The sequence below is a fragment of the Mus caroli genome, chromosome 1, assembly GCF_900094665.2.
Source record: "Mus caroli chromosome 1, CAROLI_EIJ_v1.1, whole genome shotgun sequence".
Classification (NCBI taxonomy): Eukaryota; Metazoa; Chordata; class Mammalia; order Rodentia; family Muridae; genus Mus; species Mus caroli.
Window position 1 is genome coordinate 76199924 of NC_034570.1, and position 14499 is coordinate 76214422.

Here is a 14499-nt window from a genome sequence, read left to right on the forward strand (position 1 = left end):
CGGCAGTCTCTAAATGGTCCATCCTTTCATCACAGCTATGAACTTTGTCTCTGTAACTCCTTCCCTGGGTGTTTTGTTCCCAATTCTAAGAAGGTGCATAGTGTCCACACTTTGGTCTTCATTCTTCTTGAGTTTCATGCGTTTAGTAAATTGTAATGAAGTATCTTTTTAAGTAAGAGAATTTGGAAGAGAAATAGATCAGGAAGTAAATTTGTTTATATCACACCTGTTGCTAAGTAGTTTTTCAAAACTGAGTAAGAGTCATAAAAATATATAACCATGTGTTGTTGATACACTTGGCTAATTTTATTTATTGTGCAAACCTTATAGAGTGTGCATCCAGAACCATTATAGAGTGTATAACCCACTTATACAGCTCAGCTATGTGGTATGTAGTAGCGTGATAAATAGGAACATTGTAAGTAAAACATGAGGTTAACTTCAACACAAGAGAATATGACACAATTGAAAGATACAGTAACCATAGGGTGTGTGGGCTGATGCTGGTATTGTATAGTACTTCTATTTTTGTTAAGTAAAAATAAAATGATGCCTTAAGACAATGGTAAAAGTAGCAGTAAATGTGTAGACACTAACAGCCATTTATTATCATTATTGAGTTTTACATTGTATACTATATAAATGTGTATGATATAATATGTATATATACATATAATTTTAAGATTTATTTATTTTTACATGCATTTGTGTTTTGCCTGCATTTATGTCTGTGTGAGGGTGCCAGATCCCCTGGAACTGGAGTTACAGACAGTTGTGAGCTGTTATGTAGGTGCTGGGAATCAAACCCAGGTCCTCTGGAAGGGTAGCCAGTGCTCTTAAACACTCAGCTATCTCTCCAGTCTCTGAATGTTGTATTTTTAGGGTGATAGAGCAGTCGGTTTATTTACACTGATGTCACATAAACACACATATAAGTGTTGATGTGTGAGTCTATGGTGGGTGCAGTGTTACTGAGGACAGAAATTCTCTGAAATGTCATAGTTATAGTTAACTAATATACAGTCCATCATTCACCAAACATGACATGTAATTGTATTACACTTTCTTATTACATCCTGCTTATACCACAGCAGCCTACTGGTTTCCCAGAAAGCAATTGTGTGGCAGAGAACAACTTCATTTTAGGGTAAATGTGATAGAAACAATGGAGACCAGAAAAGCTCCTATCTATCTATCTATCTATCTATCTATCTATCTATCTATCTATAGATGTAGATGTAGATATATCCAGACTAATATCAAAACTCTGAAATTTAAAATATTCTTTGTACATGTTAAATAAGTGTTTGGCTTAATATTTTTTGTGTCATGGGGAAGGAGGTAGTTGTATTATGTAATAAATTCTGTGAAAATGTGGGCTCATTAGAATAATATCCCTACCACCTTGTTCAAGTTCTGAGAAATTAACCCTTATTGAGATAAGTACCCATTACCTTACCTCTGGGCTGGTGAGATTCTTACTGGGTTCAGACAGGAATGGGATTAAGAATGATTCTGAAGGCCTGAACATGGAGAAAAACCCAAACAAGCAGAGTATCACAGTGGGATAAACCCAAGAATTGCTCGGTGGAGTTCTGCAGCTGGAGTCCATGGCTGGTCAAATGGAAACAAAGCGAGAGTTAAGCCAGGCTCATCCTTCTCCAGCCCCCTCCATCAAAAGCTCGTTATTTCTACACAGTTTTGAAAATGTGACGTTTATCCCTCCATGTGCAGTGGGGCTGGAAAAGTGAGGGGTGAATTACTTACACACAATTCCAGCGTGATCCCTAAGTTTTCAGAGTCCCCTTTTCGTTATTGCTGAAGGGAATTGGATTTCTTCAGTGTTTTCTCAAACACACTCATGGGCAGCTGCTAGTAAACCATGATTAGTGGGGTAGCACATGCTAAGTAAAAGACCAGCTAATGAACCTGTGTCAAGCTGCAGTAGGGAAAGGGCTTCCAGATGAACAGACTGGATTAGGCGAGTCTTCTGTATCTGCCTGCTCCACTTTGCATGGGTTCCAGAATTTATTAACACACTGACACGTCTCTATTATAAATTTATCTTTCTAACCAGGCTGCCCCTTGTCTGGAGTCTTACTGGTTGCATAATAAACAAATGAAACATTTGTTAGGTTTCTCCATCTTTGAAGCATTTCAAATTCTTCAGTTAGAAAAATCAATTGGGAACCATTTTTGATGGCTCAGCCAAGCAATCCTGACGGTCTGAGTTTGATCTGCTTAGCTCCCCACAGCTCCCCCTGTCCCTTGGCTGTTTTTGTTGTTGTTGTTCATTTTTGTTTTTGAGACAGGGTTTCTCTGCTGGACCTGTAACTCACTCTGTAGACCGGCCTTGAACTCAGAGATCCACCAGCCTCTGCCTCCCAAACGCTCGGATTAAAGGCATGAGCTACCAAACTGCACTTGGTGGTAAACAGCTGAAACACCCAGAACTCCTACCTTGAGATAGCAAGCAGACATAGGAGAACTGAAGCTCACAGGCCAGCAAGCCTGTAGTATACAGCACAGGAGAAACAAGAGTGGCTCATCCCTAGTAAGGTGGAAGCCCAAAACTGTCCCCTTAGAGTTGGCCTCTGACCTCAAGACTCTCCAAGGGTACCATAGCATGTATGTGGCTCCCTCCTCCCCAAACCATGCTAATAATAAAATAAAATATTTAAGGAAATTAATTGGTTAAAGGTCTAACTTTCTTCCATATCTCCACCCTATCCTTCTGATTTCCATGATGCCAGTTATATTTGGGAATGGGAGGCACTGCTTCTAAGACTGTTATCCCACTTCCCCTTTGTGTGTCTGCTCTTCTCTGAATGTGTAGCTGCAGATTATTCACTGGGGAAGGACACTCATTCTTCACACAAAAAGCACAAGAAGACCTTAATCACTGCCCAGAAAGCAAACAGCTAACACAATCAGCTTTATGTTATTTTCCCCTGCCCCCGACACCTTCATGGGTAGCAGTGAGCACCGAGTTCATCATCCCTTCACATCTGAGATTAAACTTTGCTGTTGAGGGACATTCTTTGGTGGTCTCGATTTTGGTTACTTTCTAAGATGATCTTTAGGAAGGTAACTGGCTATGGGTATTGTATTAGTCAGGGTTCTCTATAGTCATAGAACCTATGATATGGCTCTCTATATTGAGGCAATTTATTGTAATGACTTACAGTCTGTAGTCCAATTCACCCAACAATGGGCAGGTGTGGATGGGAAGCCGGAGAATCCAGTAGTTGTTCAGTCCCACGATGCTAGTTCTTTAAGCTGATCTGTAGAAGTAGGTCCCAACAGATGTGTTGACTGGTAAGTGCAAGCAGGTGAAGAAAGAGTGAATCTTCCTTCTTCCAATGCCCTTATGTAGGGCTACAGCAAATAGATGTGTCCCAGATTAAAGGTGTGTACCACCATGTTTGGATCTGGGACTTGCTTGTCCCAGGCTGACCTTGAACTCAGAGAACTCCTTGCTTCAGTCTCCTGGATTAAAGGCGGGTACTACTTTGCCTAGGCCTAAGCTTTTCATGGCCACTATGCCTCAAGATCTCCATGCCAAGATCCAGGTCAGAAACTCGTGTCTTCCATCCTCAAGATCTGGATCTCAGATGAACCCTCCAATTCTGGATTGTAGTTCATTCCAAATATAGTCAAGTTGACAAACAGGAATAGCCATTACAGGTATGATGCCTTTTTTTTTTACCCTGTGTATTTTCTCATTAAAGCATCATAGTAATTGTAATTCCACGGTGACTACATGAAAAAAAAATCAATCTAACCAGTAGACTAAAATTATGTGGTCAAGACTGGAATCATGGTCTCCTAGTTCCATCAGGCCCCTTTTATCCACTCTAGTAATTATCTGTCTGTCTGTCTGTCTGTCTGTCTCCCCTTGTCCACACTCTGCCTCAGTGTGTCATGCTTCCCCCTGTGCTGCTTCATTGATCTACTGACAGTCTCTTCACAAGGAGAAACAAAGCATCGGGACAATGTAATGACAACCTTGCTGTGGCTTGAGGAACACGTTTGCAAACACAGATCCATGGCAGACACTGTGGCTTCATACATAAAACTTTCAAAAGTGAATTCTGAGTTGTCAAAACAGTTCAACTGGGCACTCACCCCAGATGGGTGGGCCACCTGAGTGGAATTTCAGCTGTCTAGGTAGAGGTGCCTATTCAGTCATACCATATTTTGTCCTCACCAGACCTTTTACAAAGTGCTCTAAACAGCTATATCACTTTTCTATTAAGTAAAGTCAATACCATTTCCATTTGTATCTACAATGCCCTGGATGTCTCAGCTTAGAAAGCATGATGATTGCATTTTGAAAAATGGTTCCAGCTGTGAGCAATGCTGACAGTATAGAAACTCTGTCCTGGGCAGACTTGAGTTAACCACTCTCAATTTATACCCTCAGCCTAGAAAACATGGGCTTTCTTTTCTCCACTTCCTGACATTCTGTCAAGTCTATTGGGAACTCCCTTCTTACCTTATTAATGGTCTCACTGGAACAGCTATTTCAAGTTGCCAATTACCAAGGCTAGACCATCTATTCAAGTCTGGTTGGAATAGTGTGCCATTTGCTGGCTACACTCAGAACATACAATCTCTACAGATCATGAATTTAGCTATTGACTCTTCTTCATGTATCTCAGAGACTTGGGACTGTATTTTTCGTTCCTGGGCTGCTAAAATGACCATGGATTCTTTATGTCTTGACTCCTTATGGTCCAACTACAGTTAGCTGGAAAGGTGGTGGAAAATATGCCCCTAAAGTGTAAAACCCACAAAGTTAGGGCATGTTGCATGGCTCATTGCTCTGTTCTAAGTGGTTAGAAAGTACCTCACAGTCAGTAAGCCTCACGGATGATAGAGAATGAATGTAACAAGATAGCAACTGTAGTCTATGTGGACAACTGCGGTGGAAAGGGAAGATGCCAAGGTAAGAGATACAGGAAATGAGAACACACACAAGTATAGTCTTGTTTTCCTGGGTATGCCACACTTTCTAGTTTTATCAGTCAAAGGCCAGATCTCTTTGCAATGATTTTTACATTAGGAAAATTAATTTTGTGGAGGGAAAGGTAATTTTGATCTCATTTAACTCAGTTTTTTTTTTTTTTTCTGAGTTTAGTTTTTGAGAGAGTCAAGTAGCCCAGGCTGGTCTTAACTGCTTATGCAGCTAAAGATAGCCTTGAACTTCTGATCCTCCTGTTTCTACACCCTGAGAGTACTATCCTGACTGGCTTTGTATGGTGTTGGGGTGTGAACTCAGAGAGTCATGCATGGCAGACAAGCACTCTACCAACTGATCTATAGCCCCAGTCTTTTGTCCTCCGTTTATAGAAGGGAAACAGAAGGCTAGAACGTGGACCTTCCAATCCCAATTTCACTAGCCTTTCCTCATCCCTGTGCTGCAAAACCACAGATACATTTTCAAAACTTCAATTTCAGTTTATTTTTGGATATTGTTTTTTCTGAACATGATATCAAGAGGAACTTAATGCTTATGAGTAGGATGTTTTTAAAAGAAGATGCAAAACTATTAAAAGCAGAGTTCACTGCAGAGTGAATGAGGGGTTTTCCCCTCTGTAGCCTTGGCTTATTTTAATAACAAACAATACAACAACAATTACGAACGTGAGACAGTCAGAGTCAGCAGTAGAAGAGCAAAGAGGAGTAAGTGTGTACACATATCTATTGGTATTCTGTCTAAACTCCATCTGCGCAGTTCCCGGCAGCAGCTGGGTATACTCCTCCCCATAGTTAGGTAGCAACAGCCAGGTAGGCTTGGCCCACTATAAAAGGGGCTGCTTGGCCCCTCCTCTCTCTCTTATGCTCTTTCTTCTCTCTTGCCTCTTGCCCCTTGCTCCCCCCTTTCCCCATTCCCTTTTCCCCTTTCTCCATGTGGCCATGGCCAGCCTCCACTTCTCTACTTTCTCCTTCTCTTTGCCTTTCTCTGCCTCTACTACCCTCTTAACTCCCCTCCCCATGACCTAAATAAACTCTATTCTATACTATACCGGTGTGTGGGTGTGTGTCTCATCTCTCAGGGGAAAGGGATGCCTCAGTATCCCTTCCCCCACAACCCGCCAGAACATATTCTTTATAGCTCTTTCTCTTTTTATGATCACAACAATATCCCTCAATAGCACAGTGGGGCAAATCATCCTAGAACACCGATGTGATTCTCGAGGGACACACTCTCTATACAGACTCTTTTATAAAACGGGGGCCTGTGAGATGGCTTACTGCATAAGGGCACTTGCCACACAAGTCTGGCATCCTAAGTTTGATCCCTGGAACCTACATAGAGGTAGAAGGAGAGAACCAACTCCACAAAAATTATCCTCTAACTTCTGTACATAGGCTGTGGGGTATATAAGTAGGAGGCATGAAAGTTCACACATGTATATACATGAGTCCATGCATACACACACACACACACACACACACACACACACACACTCATGGGAGCACACACACACAGAATAATACACAGAACTGTAGTATTCTTTCATATTTCCATTTATCATCCTCTCTGACCACCCTAGCATCCCATCCTTAAAGTACCATTTCAAGTTCTGTTTGCTTAACTCATGTGATTTGAGGACATGAACTGGTTTGCTATTATGAGGTGATACTTCTGAAAGTAATCTTACCTTCATGTGCTTTCCAAACACGCTAATCCTTTAAAGAGTTGCTCCACAGCAGGCTGTCCTCATCCATTAATCATAAACCTCACAACTCTTTTTTTTTTAAAGGTACAAGAATACTGTGTGGGCTGTAGTTGAAAAGAAAACAGGAAGCAGGAGGAGGTGGGGTGGAGGAGGAGGAGGAGGGAAGGAAAGAAGGAAGGAAGGAAGGAAGGAAGGAAGGAAGGAAGGAAGGAAGGAAAACTAAAACACTGCCCAAGCAAGATCAAGGCTCTCAGATTTAAAACATCGAGCAAACATCCCATCAGTGAAGACTCAGGGATTGCAACACACAAGATGAATTTCATCAGTCATTCCTTTTCGTTCAGTCCCAGGGCAGCTAAAGCATAGTAGAGTGTATGTGGGTAGCTGGGAAGGAAGTGGAGGACTTTACAGAAGGAGAGATGAGGCTCACAGAACAGGAGGAGGAGGTGAATGGAGCAGGAGAATAAACAGTAATAACTAGTAAGTCCCAGCCTCAGCTCCACTCCCATTGACTTGGGATACCAGCCAGTCTCACCTGTTGCACCAACCCTGATAACAAAGAGCACCCGCCTCTTACTAGAGCACAGTACATCACCATGTCTGCCTTTGCACTCTTGGCTCATACAACAAGGCAGCACGTGTGACCTTGAAAGAGTCCAGTCACACATAAACAAAACAAAACTCAAACAAACCCATACCTTTATCTCTTATTAGATGTAAGAGTTACTTGTATTTTGGCAATGATCACAGTTGGGTGAATAGCTTCTCATGAGTTTCGTTTCAGGAGCCAGAGAAAATGTCTGTTTATGCTGCCTCTTACATGGTAGCAGACTTGGATGCTGTGTTCTTAAAATCATTAATCCTGTCATCTATTTCTTCTCCTTGTAACCACTGCCTTACAATGCACTTTTCCTAAAAAGCAGGAAAGAATATTTGAAGTTCTCCAAGTTTCATGTTGACTTCAAGATGAGCTCAGCTGACATCTCAATTCCATGACCCTGCAGAAAGCAAGGTTTCCTTGTTTTAGAAATATGAAGCACCCCACCCTACCCCAGCTTCCTTGCCAGGCTCCCATCAGAAGTGGGTGTCAAGGGAAAGCTAGGAGTCACTTCCTGATTCCACAGTTGCTCTTTCAGTTAGCCAGGACTCACCTCTGCCGTAACCAGTGAATCAAACTCATGTGATGCTGGCACGCAGAGACATTTTCATGTAATATATATATAGTGTGTGTGTGTGTGTAGGCTCACTGAAATCAAAATAAAACAAAAGAAAACCAAATACGAACACACATGTGTGCGCACACACACACACACACACACACACACACACACATGCACACAAACCCAACCACTCCTACCACTCTGTCATTTCCAAGAATGACTGCAAGTGGACACTATGGTGCTGTAATGTATACTTCCTTTATTTCCTGTGTATAAACTATGTCCTCTAAGAACTCCATCTTCCAGGCTTTCAATATTACCAGTCAATCTCTTCACTGGATAGATACAAGCTAGAAGTCTGATCAGCAAAAATTGAAATATTTACTTTGAACTGATATTAGATCATAAAACCTAAGTATGTTTTTTCCTTTACTTATCACAAAGTCAGGGAGACTTTAACTTAGACAAAATCAATCAACAAAAAAAGCGAAGAACTGCCAGATTAACCAAAGGCAAACCTGCTGCAGGAGGCATGGACAAAGGCTGTCAAGCTACTGCCAACATTGTTTCGTGTGATGCAAAATCAGGATTGGTGCATGAATCTACCCATTTCTACCTTAGCTACTGTATTTTGGCTGTGACTAGTCAAACTTAAAAATGCCTTTCACTATCATTACCTCCCTGCATGTAAAAACCAACATGGTATGTAAAGTGTAACTCTATCATGAACAAACACGAAGAAAACAGATCTTCGAAACCAAGGAACTGGTAAATATTTCAAAGAAAAGGAAAAAAGAAAGAAAAGAAAGGGGGGGAAAAAGAAAAAAAAAGGGACTAACTTTGAAAATTAAAAAAAAAGGGAAAGGAATAGAATTTTGTAAAAGCAAGCAAGCAAACAAACAAACAAACAAAAATCAAAAACAAAACAAAACAAAAAACCCAAACAAAACCAGACATATTTGCTCATCCAGAGAAACTGGTCAAAAACTGGGAAGGGAAGCTTCAGATCCGAGAGAAAACACCCGTGTTTGTCAAAGGAATGGTATTCAAAAGGTGTAATAAACCTGACAACTCAGGATAAAAGATGAGCAGGTAGCTGGGCAGTGGTGGCGCACGCCTTTAATCCCAGCACTCGGGAGGCAGAGGCAGGCGGATCAATGTGAGTTCAAGGCCAGCCTGGTCTACAGAGCTAGTACGGAACAATCGAGGCTACACAAAAGAAACCCCATCTTGAAAACCAAAACGACGAGCAGGAGATCTGAGCACTTTAGAAACGTGGCTGTCTGGAAGTACAGAGTGACACTCCTCAGAAGCTCTCAGAATTCATACATCAAAACTACCCAGGATGACTCTAGGGATGGCTGAGTGAAAACTGATGAGCAAGCATTCCCAATGCTGGGAAGGAAAACAAGAAGCAGCTGAAGTGTCGACTAAATGGGGAAATGTATATGCAGCACAGAATTCCTCATCAATCAATAATAGCAACGGGCAGTCAGAAGGACCACACCAGGGCGGATTAGAATGAATAGTAAATCATGATTTACTGTTCATGGGGCCCCATCACCACACACAGAGTCTTAGGCAAGCAAGACTGATCTAAGGAGATGAGGACTAGATTGACAGACGCCTGGAGTGGGGGTGAGGGGAGGGAACAGGAGCAACAGAGAATGTGGAGGTTTGTGTGGTGAAAAGAGGACTCTCTATAGCTTGGTTGTGGTGATGGCTATAAGTTTTAAATCCCAACTTATGTCTTACAGACTCATAAAGTGTAGGTTAGCATAGGGAGGCCATACCCAAACAAAGATTCACTGATATAAGGAACAAAGTAAATTAACCTCAAATGCGATGGTCCATAAAGGGATCCAGACATGAAAAGGACAGGCTGAGCAATTTCATTCATACCTTGTCCCAAAGCAGGCAAAACTACAATACTTCATGTTGACTGAAACCAGAACTCTGAGGTCCGGGAGCTGGGAAGGGGAGGCAGCTGAGGGCAGTTTCTAGGGTATTAAATATCCTGTACCTCAAAGAGTTAATTACAAGGAGGAGTATAATTACAAACAAACTGAAATACATTCTCTGTGTTTAAAGCAAGTTGCACCTCCATAAGATGAAAGGCAGTCTCTCCTCGCTCCTTCAAAGCATTTTTACAGTGGCCCCTGAGTTTTTCTTACAGGTACAGTGACTGCGGTTATTCCAATTCACGTGAAGGCAGGGCCCCTATATGAGTGGAAAACCTGAAAACGTGTCTTTGTGTTTGTGTTTGTCCTAGAAAATGTAGAGTAGAAATCATAGCACAAGTCAAATCTAGGACAAATGAAGAAGCCTGAGTTTGGTCCCTTGACATCCTTCCGATTAATTCAGATAGGCCAAGTACCTCTCTCTTCTGAGTCCTGATTTTGAGACTGGCCTGAGACTCACTTCTGCACCTTTGAGTGAGCTGCAGAGCTCAGCCAGCCGACTGACTCCTCAGCTTGTGAGGAAGGTGGTTCCTCAAGAGTCATGCTGCCAGGACCCTGGCCCTTCCCTGAAGGCCAGACGCTCCAGAGCCCACATCCCTCACCCTCTGTGGAATCCTGGCAAATAAAACAAACATCCAGGCTCAGATCTTCCCCAAACACAATGGTTAGAAAGTTCTACAAATTCAAAACAATGCCCACTTTGCTCTGAATGGTAGTATCAAAATAGCCTATTTTCTGAAGAACACTGTATGCACCGAGAAAAACTATAGGAAGGAGCCTCAAAGTCACTGGTAAACCTTCACGCCAACTCCCAGTCTTCACTGATTCCACACAGATTCAAAAGGTATGAACTGGGCCCAGATACTCAATAAACAATATGAATAAATAAATAAGTAAATAAATAAATAACAATAAAAAATTTAAAAGCTCAATAAAATAATTGGTTCTACTTTGGTTCAAAGCCACTGTCAAATTACACGTGATACCAAAAGAACACACACACTTCCAGTTCTATTCTATCGTGTACAGTATTGCTATTTTTATTGGCTCTGGCATTTCCCCATCATATTTATTCACCACATGTCTATGGTTTGACCCAACTGCCGGGAGATATCTGACTAACAAGGCTATAAAAGGGGCGAGCAGCTTAGCTAGAAAGCCAACCAATCAAACCTCGCCATAGACGTGGCAGTGTGAGGACTTGGCGCAAACCGTGCAATGACGGTGGGGGGAAAATTGTGTTTCAGGAAAAAGAAAAAGTATAACTGGGTCCATTTGCCTTATCGATAGCTTCGTGAAAAAAAATTCTTGTCTTTAGGTACTCACATACGCTTTACCTAGGGAAGGGAAAATATTATTCTCTCATAGAAATTCGTTTCAATGATCCCAATTTGCATTTCATTACTCAAGATTCAATACCCTGCCCCGTTAGTGTACCCATCCTCTGGAGTCTCTTTCCATCTGATTCTCTCTTTTACTAGTAACCTCCCTGGTGACTCAACATCATTAACACGTTTATCTTTATTATCTTGACTTAGCATTTAATAACGAGAAGTTATTACGCCGTCTAATCTTTCTTAACTGCAACATCTCCCAAGCTGGGGCTTTTATGGTTTGTTCGGTTGCCTCCGTTTTGCATTGGGGTTGAGCGTGCTGGGGCAGTGTAGGTCAATGGGAAGAGCTTGGCTTTGAAATCTGAACCTCGTGTTTCTCCTGGCTCCAGCTATGCTTGAGTCATGTGTAGCTCCCTGGCTCCAGCTGTGCTAATCTTCTGATACAGAATAGCTCAGTGAGATGACTCAGGTAAGAGCGCTGGCCAGGGTGTATTCCTTTCAGCTCTCGGCACAGGGCAGCTAAGCCTATTTCTCATCACGGGAGCACAAATAACAGATTCTACCAGAACCGTAGGTGTTTCTGGGCTCTTACAGTTTAAGCATAGTTTTCAGAGGTTGACAGCAGAAAACTTTATGTGAATGGCTAGGGGGTTGGCGGCAGAATAAAATTCATCTTGGATTATTTATGCCTGTTAGATAAAACAAATTAGAGAAGGCCATCAGAACAAGTGCCAGCACTAGACCCCCACAGACCGGCTGATTATCAAGAGTCATTCATGCCAAAGTCCTGTGTTACTGTGGAGTAGCTAAGCTGTTAGCTAGACACCAAGTTCCCTCTGAGTTAATTCTTACAGAAAAGTAGACATCTACAGCTAACTTACCACTATTCTTCTGCCTCCGTCACTGCCACACAAAGACAATAACCCTGAAATGACCTGTACACTCTTCACTCTTTCTATAAAACTACCTCTTTTTTTTTTTTTTTTGCCCAGCCCGCGGGAGCGCTACCTTATGCAATGAAGTGTCTTCTCTAGAACCCTTTTGGAGCATTAAACTAAATTGCTCCAATCATGTCCTATGACACTGTTGAATTCTCAAGCTGTATTTTCTATTATAGAATTTGTTCCAATAGCAAAACGGACTAAACAAAGTTGATAGGTCCATTTCTGCTACTACCGAGGCAACCCGAAGAAAAACATATTTGAAAAATTAGTTAATGTCTTAGCTTAAAAATGTATGTTTAATGCAAAAAATGCCTTGAGAGACAGCAGCGCGCGTGGATCATGGCAGAATCAGACTCTTTCCAGTTTTGGAAAACACTTTTCTTACGGAGGGAACACCGACCTGATTGATAGATGCCTGGTTTTATTTTCATTTCCATTAAGATAGTTCTCAACAGTCTTGGTTCTTCTAATTTCAAAATTCACCTTTTCTTTCCTCTTTTGGAGGTAACTTCTCATTTCCTGGCTTGGGATTTGGCATTCTGTGCTAAAATAGCTTTTTAGCTAAAACCTGGGAAGCTGGGTGTGACCATGGCAGCTGCTGGCACGAGAACAGAATGGTGGTTTTTACTTAATCTGCTCTTAGGGAGGGCTGTATAGGTATCCGGGCTAGACCACGCTGGGTAGGTTTCAGCAGGCCAGGAAAGCAGCAGACAGAAGGTCCCAGAAACTGAAGCAAGCCTGTTTACAGGCTGGCGCAGGCGTACGGCGGCTGCGCAGGCTCCTCTACTGTCTCCCACCCCCACCCCGCCTCCAAATTAGAGCGGGGAGAAGAAAGGCGGGCGGCCCAGGGTTTCTGGACTTTAATTAACTACGCTCGGTGGGAGGTCTTACCTATGGAAAGCTGGTGCTGCTCACTTGCCCCGGATATGTAGCACTTTCAGCTATGTGGGTCGGCGATCTCAAGTAAAGATGGACTTGGTCACCGGGTTAGTCCCGCTGGACCAAAGGCCGCGCCCAACTTTGCATATGCTAATGAAGCCCCCAGGTCTTTGATCCGGAGGCTAGAAGCAGAGGTCCCTCAACCAGTTTGTAAAGCGCTAAAAAAGTGAAGCCAGTACCTGAAGAGAGCAACCTCAAGCAATGTGGTGACTCTCCATGTCAACGTAGTAGGGCAAGGTGAAGGGAAACCAGGTCTGATCCTCTGCTCCGTTTGTCTCTTCCTATGAATTCGTTTATTTCAACTAACAATCAGGAGAAAGGTAGACTGTGATTTCCAGTTTGCAAACGAAAAAAAAAAAAAAGGACTACTAAAGAGGCAGAGCTGTTAGGCTTAGAGAGGCATAGCTTTCAGTTAGGACATCCTGGCCTCAGAGCCAAATTTATAAGCACTGTCCCTCCAGACCCCAACGGTATGGGCGGGTGTTTTCCTGGCGCTTTAAGAGTGTTTTGGTACAAATAGTTCATATTTGGCACAAACGGTTCCCAGGTCCTTGTGCCATAGGTATGTTCCACTGAGCTATATATACCAGCTCCCAAAGTCTTTTAAATTTAACTTTACTTATTTAACATAGATTTCCTACTGGTTAAAATGGAAATACTTAAATTTTTAAAAATTAATTTAGGGAAGTAAACAATAGTCCTCCAAAGAAACACTGCTTGACTTTACAGCAACCCCGGCAAGCAGAAATGACCTTGGTTAACAGTCTTGAATCTCCTCACCTCTACTTTGGATTTTTCTCCTGCCTCCCCACTATGGTTTATGAAAAGGCTGCCTGTGAGTGTGGAGCCACGCCTTGGGTGTGGGAGAATTCTGTGCGTTGGGCAACTCTGTTTTAGCGAAACTGGCTCTCCCAGAAAGTGTGTGACATAGTTTGAAAGGTGAAAGGTAGAGTCTTGGTCTGCTCCGTACCCATCAGTGAAAGACAGATTGGGAGAAGTTCATCTGAATCCTGTGTTGAGAAGGGTGAGAGTAGCCACACAGGAGGGGCTAGCCATGCTCAGATAGTTACTGACTTGCATGTGGCTCTTGGCAAATTTCTGCACTCTTCTCTACATTTGCATGTAAGAAAACCACATTAAAAATCACTTATTAAGAAGTTATTAATTATATATAATTATATATTTTAAAAATATATAAAAGTATAATTATATATACTATGTATCTGTCAGTTACTCCTCTAGGTGGTTTAACTCTATCGATGCTAACCTTTTCTTTGTGGAAAAGATCTCCCAGGAACAAAACACCCATTGAAGGAGTTACAGAGACAAAGTTTGGAGCTGAGATGAAAGGATGGACCATCTAGAGACTATCCATCCCATAATCAGCCTCCAAACGCTGACACCATTGCATACACTAGCAAGATTTTGCTGAAAGGACCCTAATATAGCTGTCTCTTGTGAGGCTATTCTTG

At 42.2% G+C, this 14499-nt stretch overlaps 1 protein-coding gene across 6 annotated transcripts in view; it reads right to left on the reverse strand.

Annotated features, from left to right (window-relative positions):
* Slc19a3 (solute carrier family 19 member 3) overlaps window positions 1–13080 on the reverse strand; it is a 24874-nt gene extending 11794 nt beyond the window's left edge. Inside the window, exons 1-5 of one of the 6 annotated variants that reach the window (XM_029481419.1) lie at window positions 12980–13080; window positions 7388–7687; window positions 3186–3284; window positions 1768–1869; window positions 1460–1614 (exon numbers count right to left, since the gene is read on the reverse strand). In XM_029481419.1, coding sequence (XP_029337279.1) covers window positions 1460–1612 — 153 coding nt within the window. In that variant the 5' untranslated portion in view covers window positions 1613–1614; window positions 1768–1869; window positions 3186–3284; window positions 7388–7687; window positions 12980–13080. Of the gene's footprint in view, window positions 1–1459; window positions 1615–1767; window positions 1873–3185; window positions 3316–7387; window positions 7688–12979 lie in introns of all 6 variants that reach the window. The other 5 variants (XM_029481393.1, XM_029481290.1, XM_029481327.1 and 2 more) reach the window with 5 other exon arrangements.
* Window positions 13081–14499: the final 1419 nt, after the last annotated feature.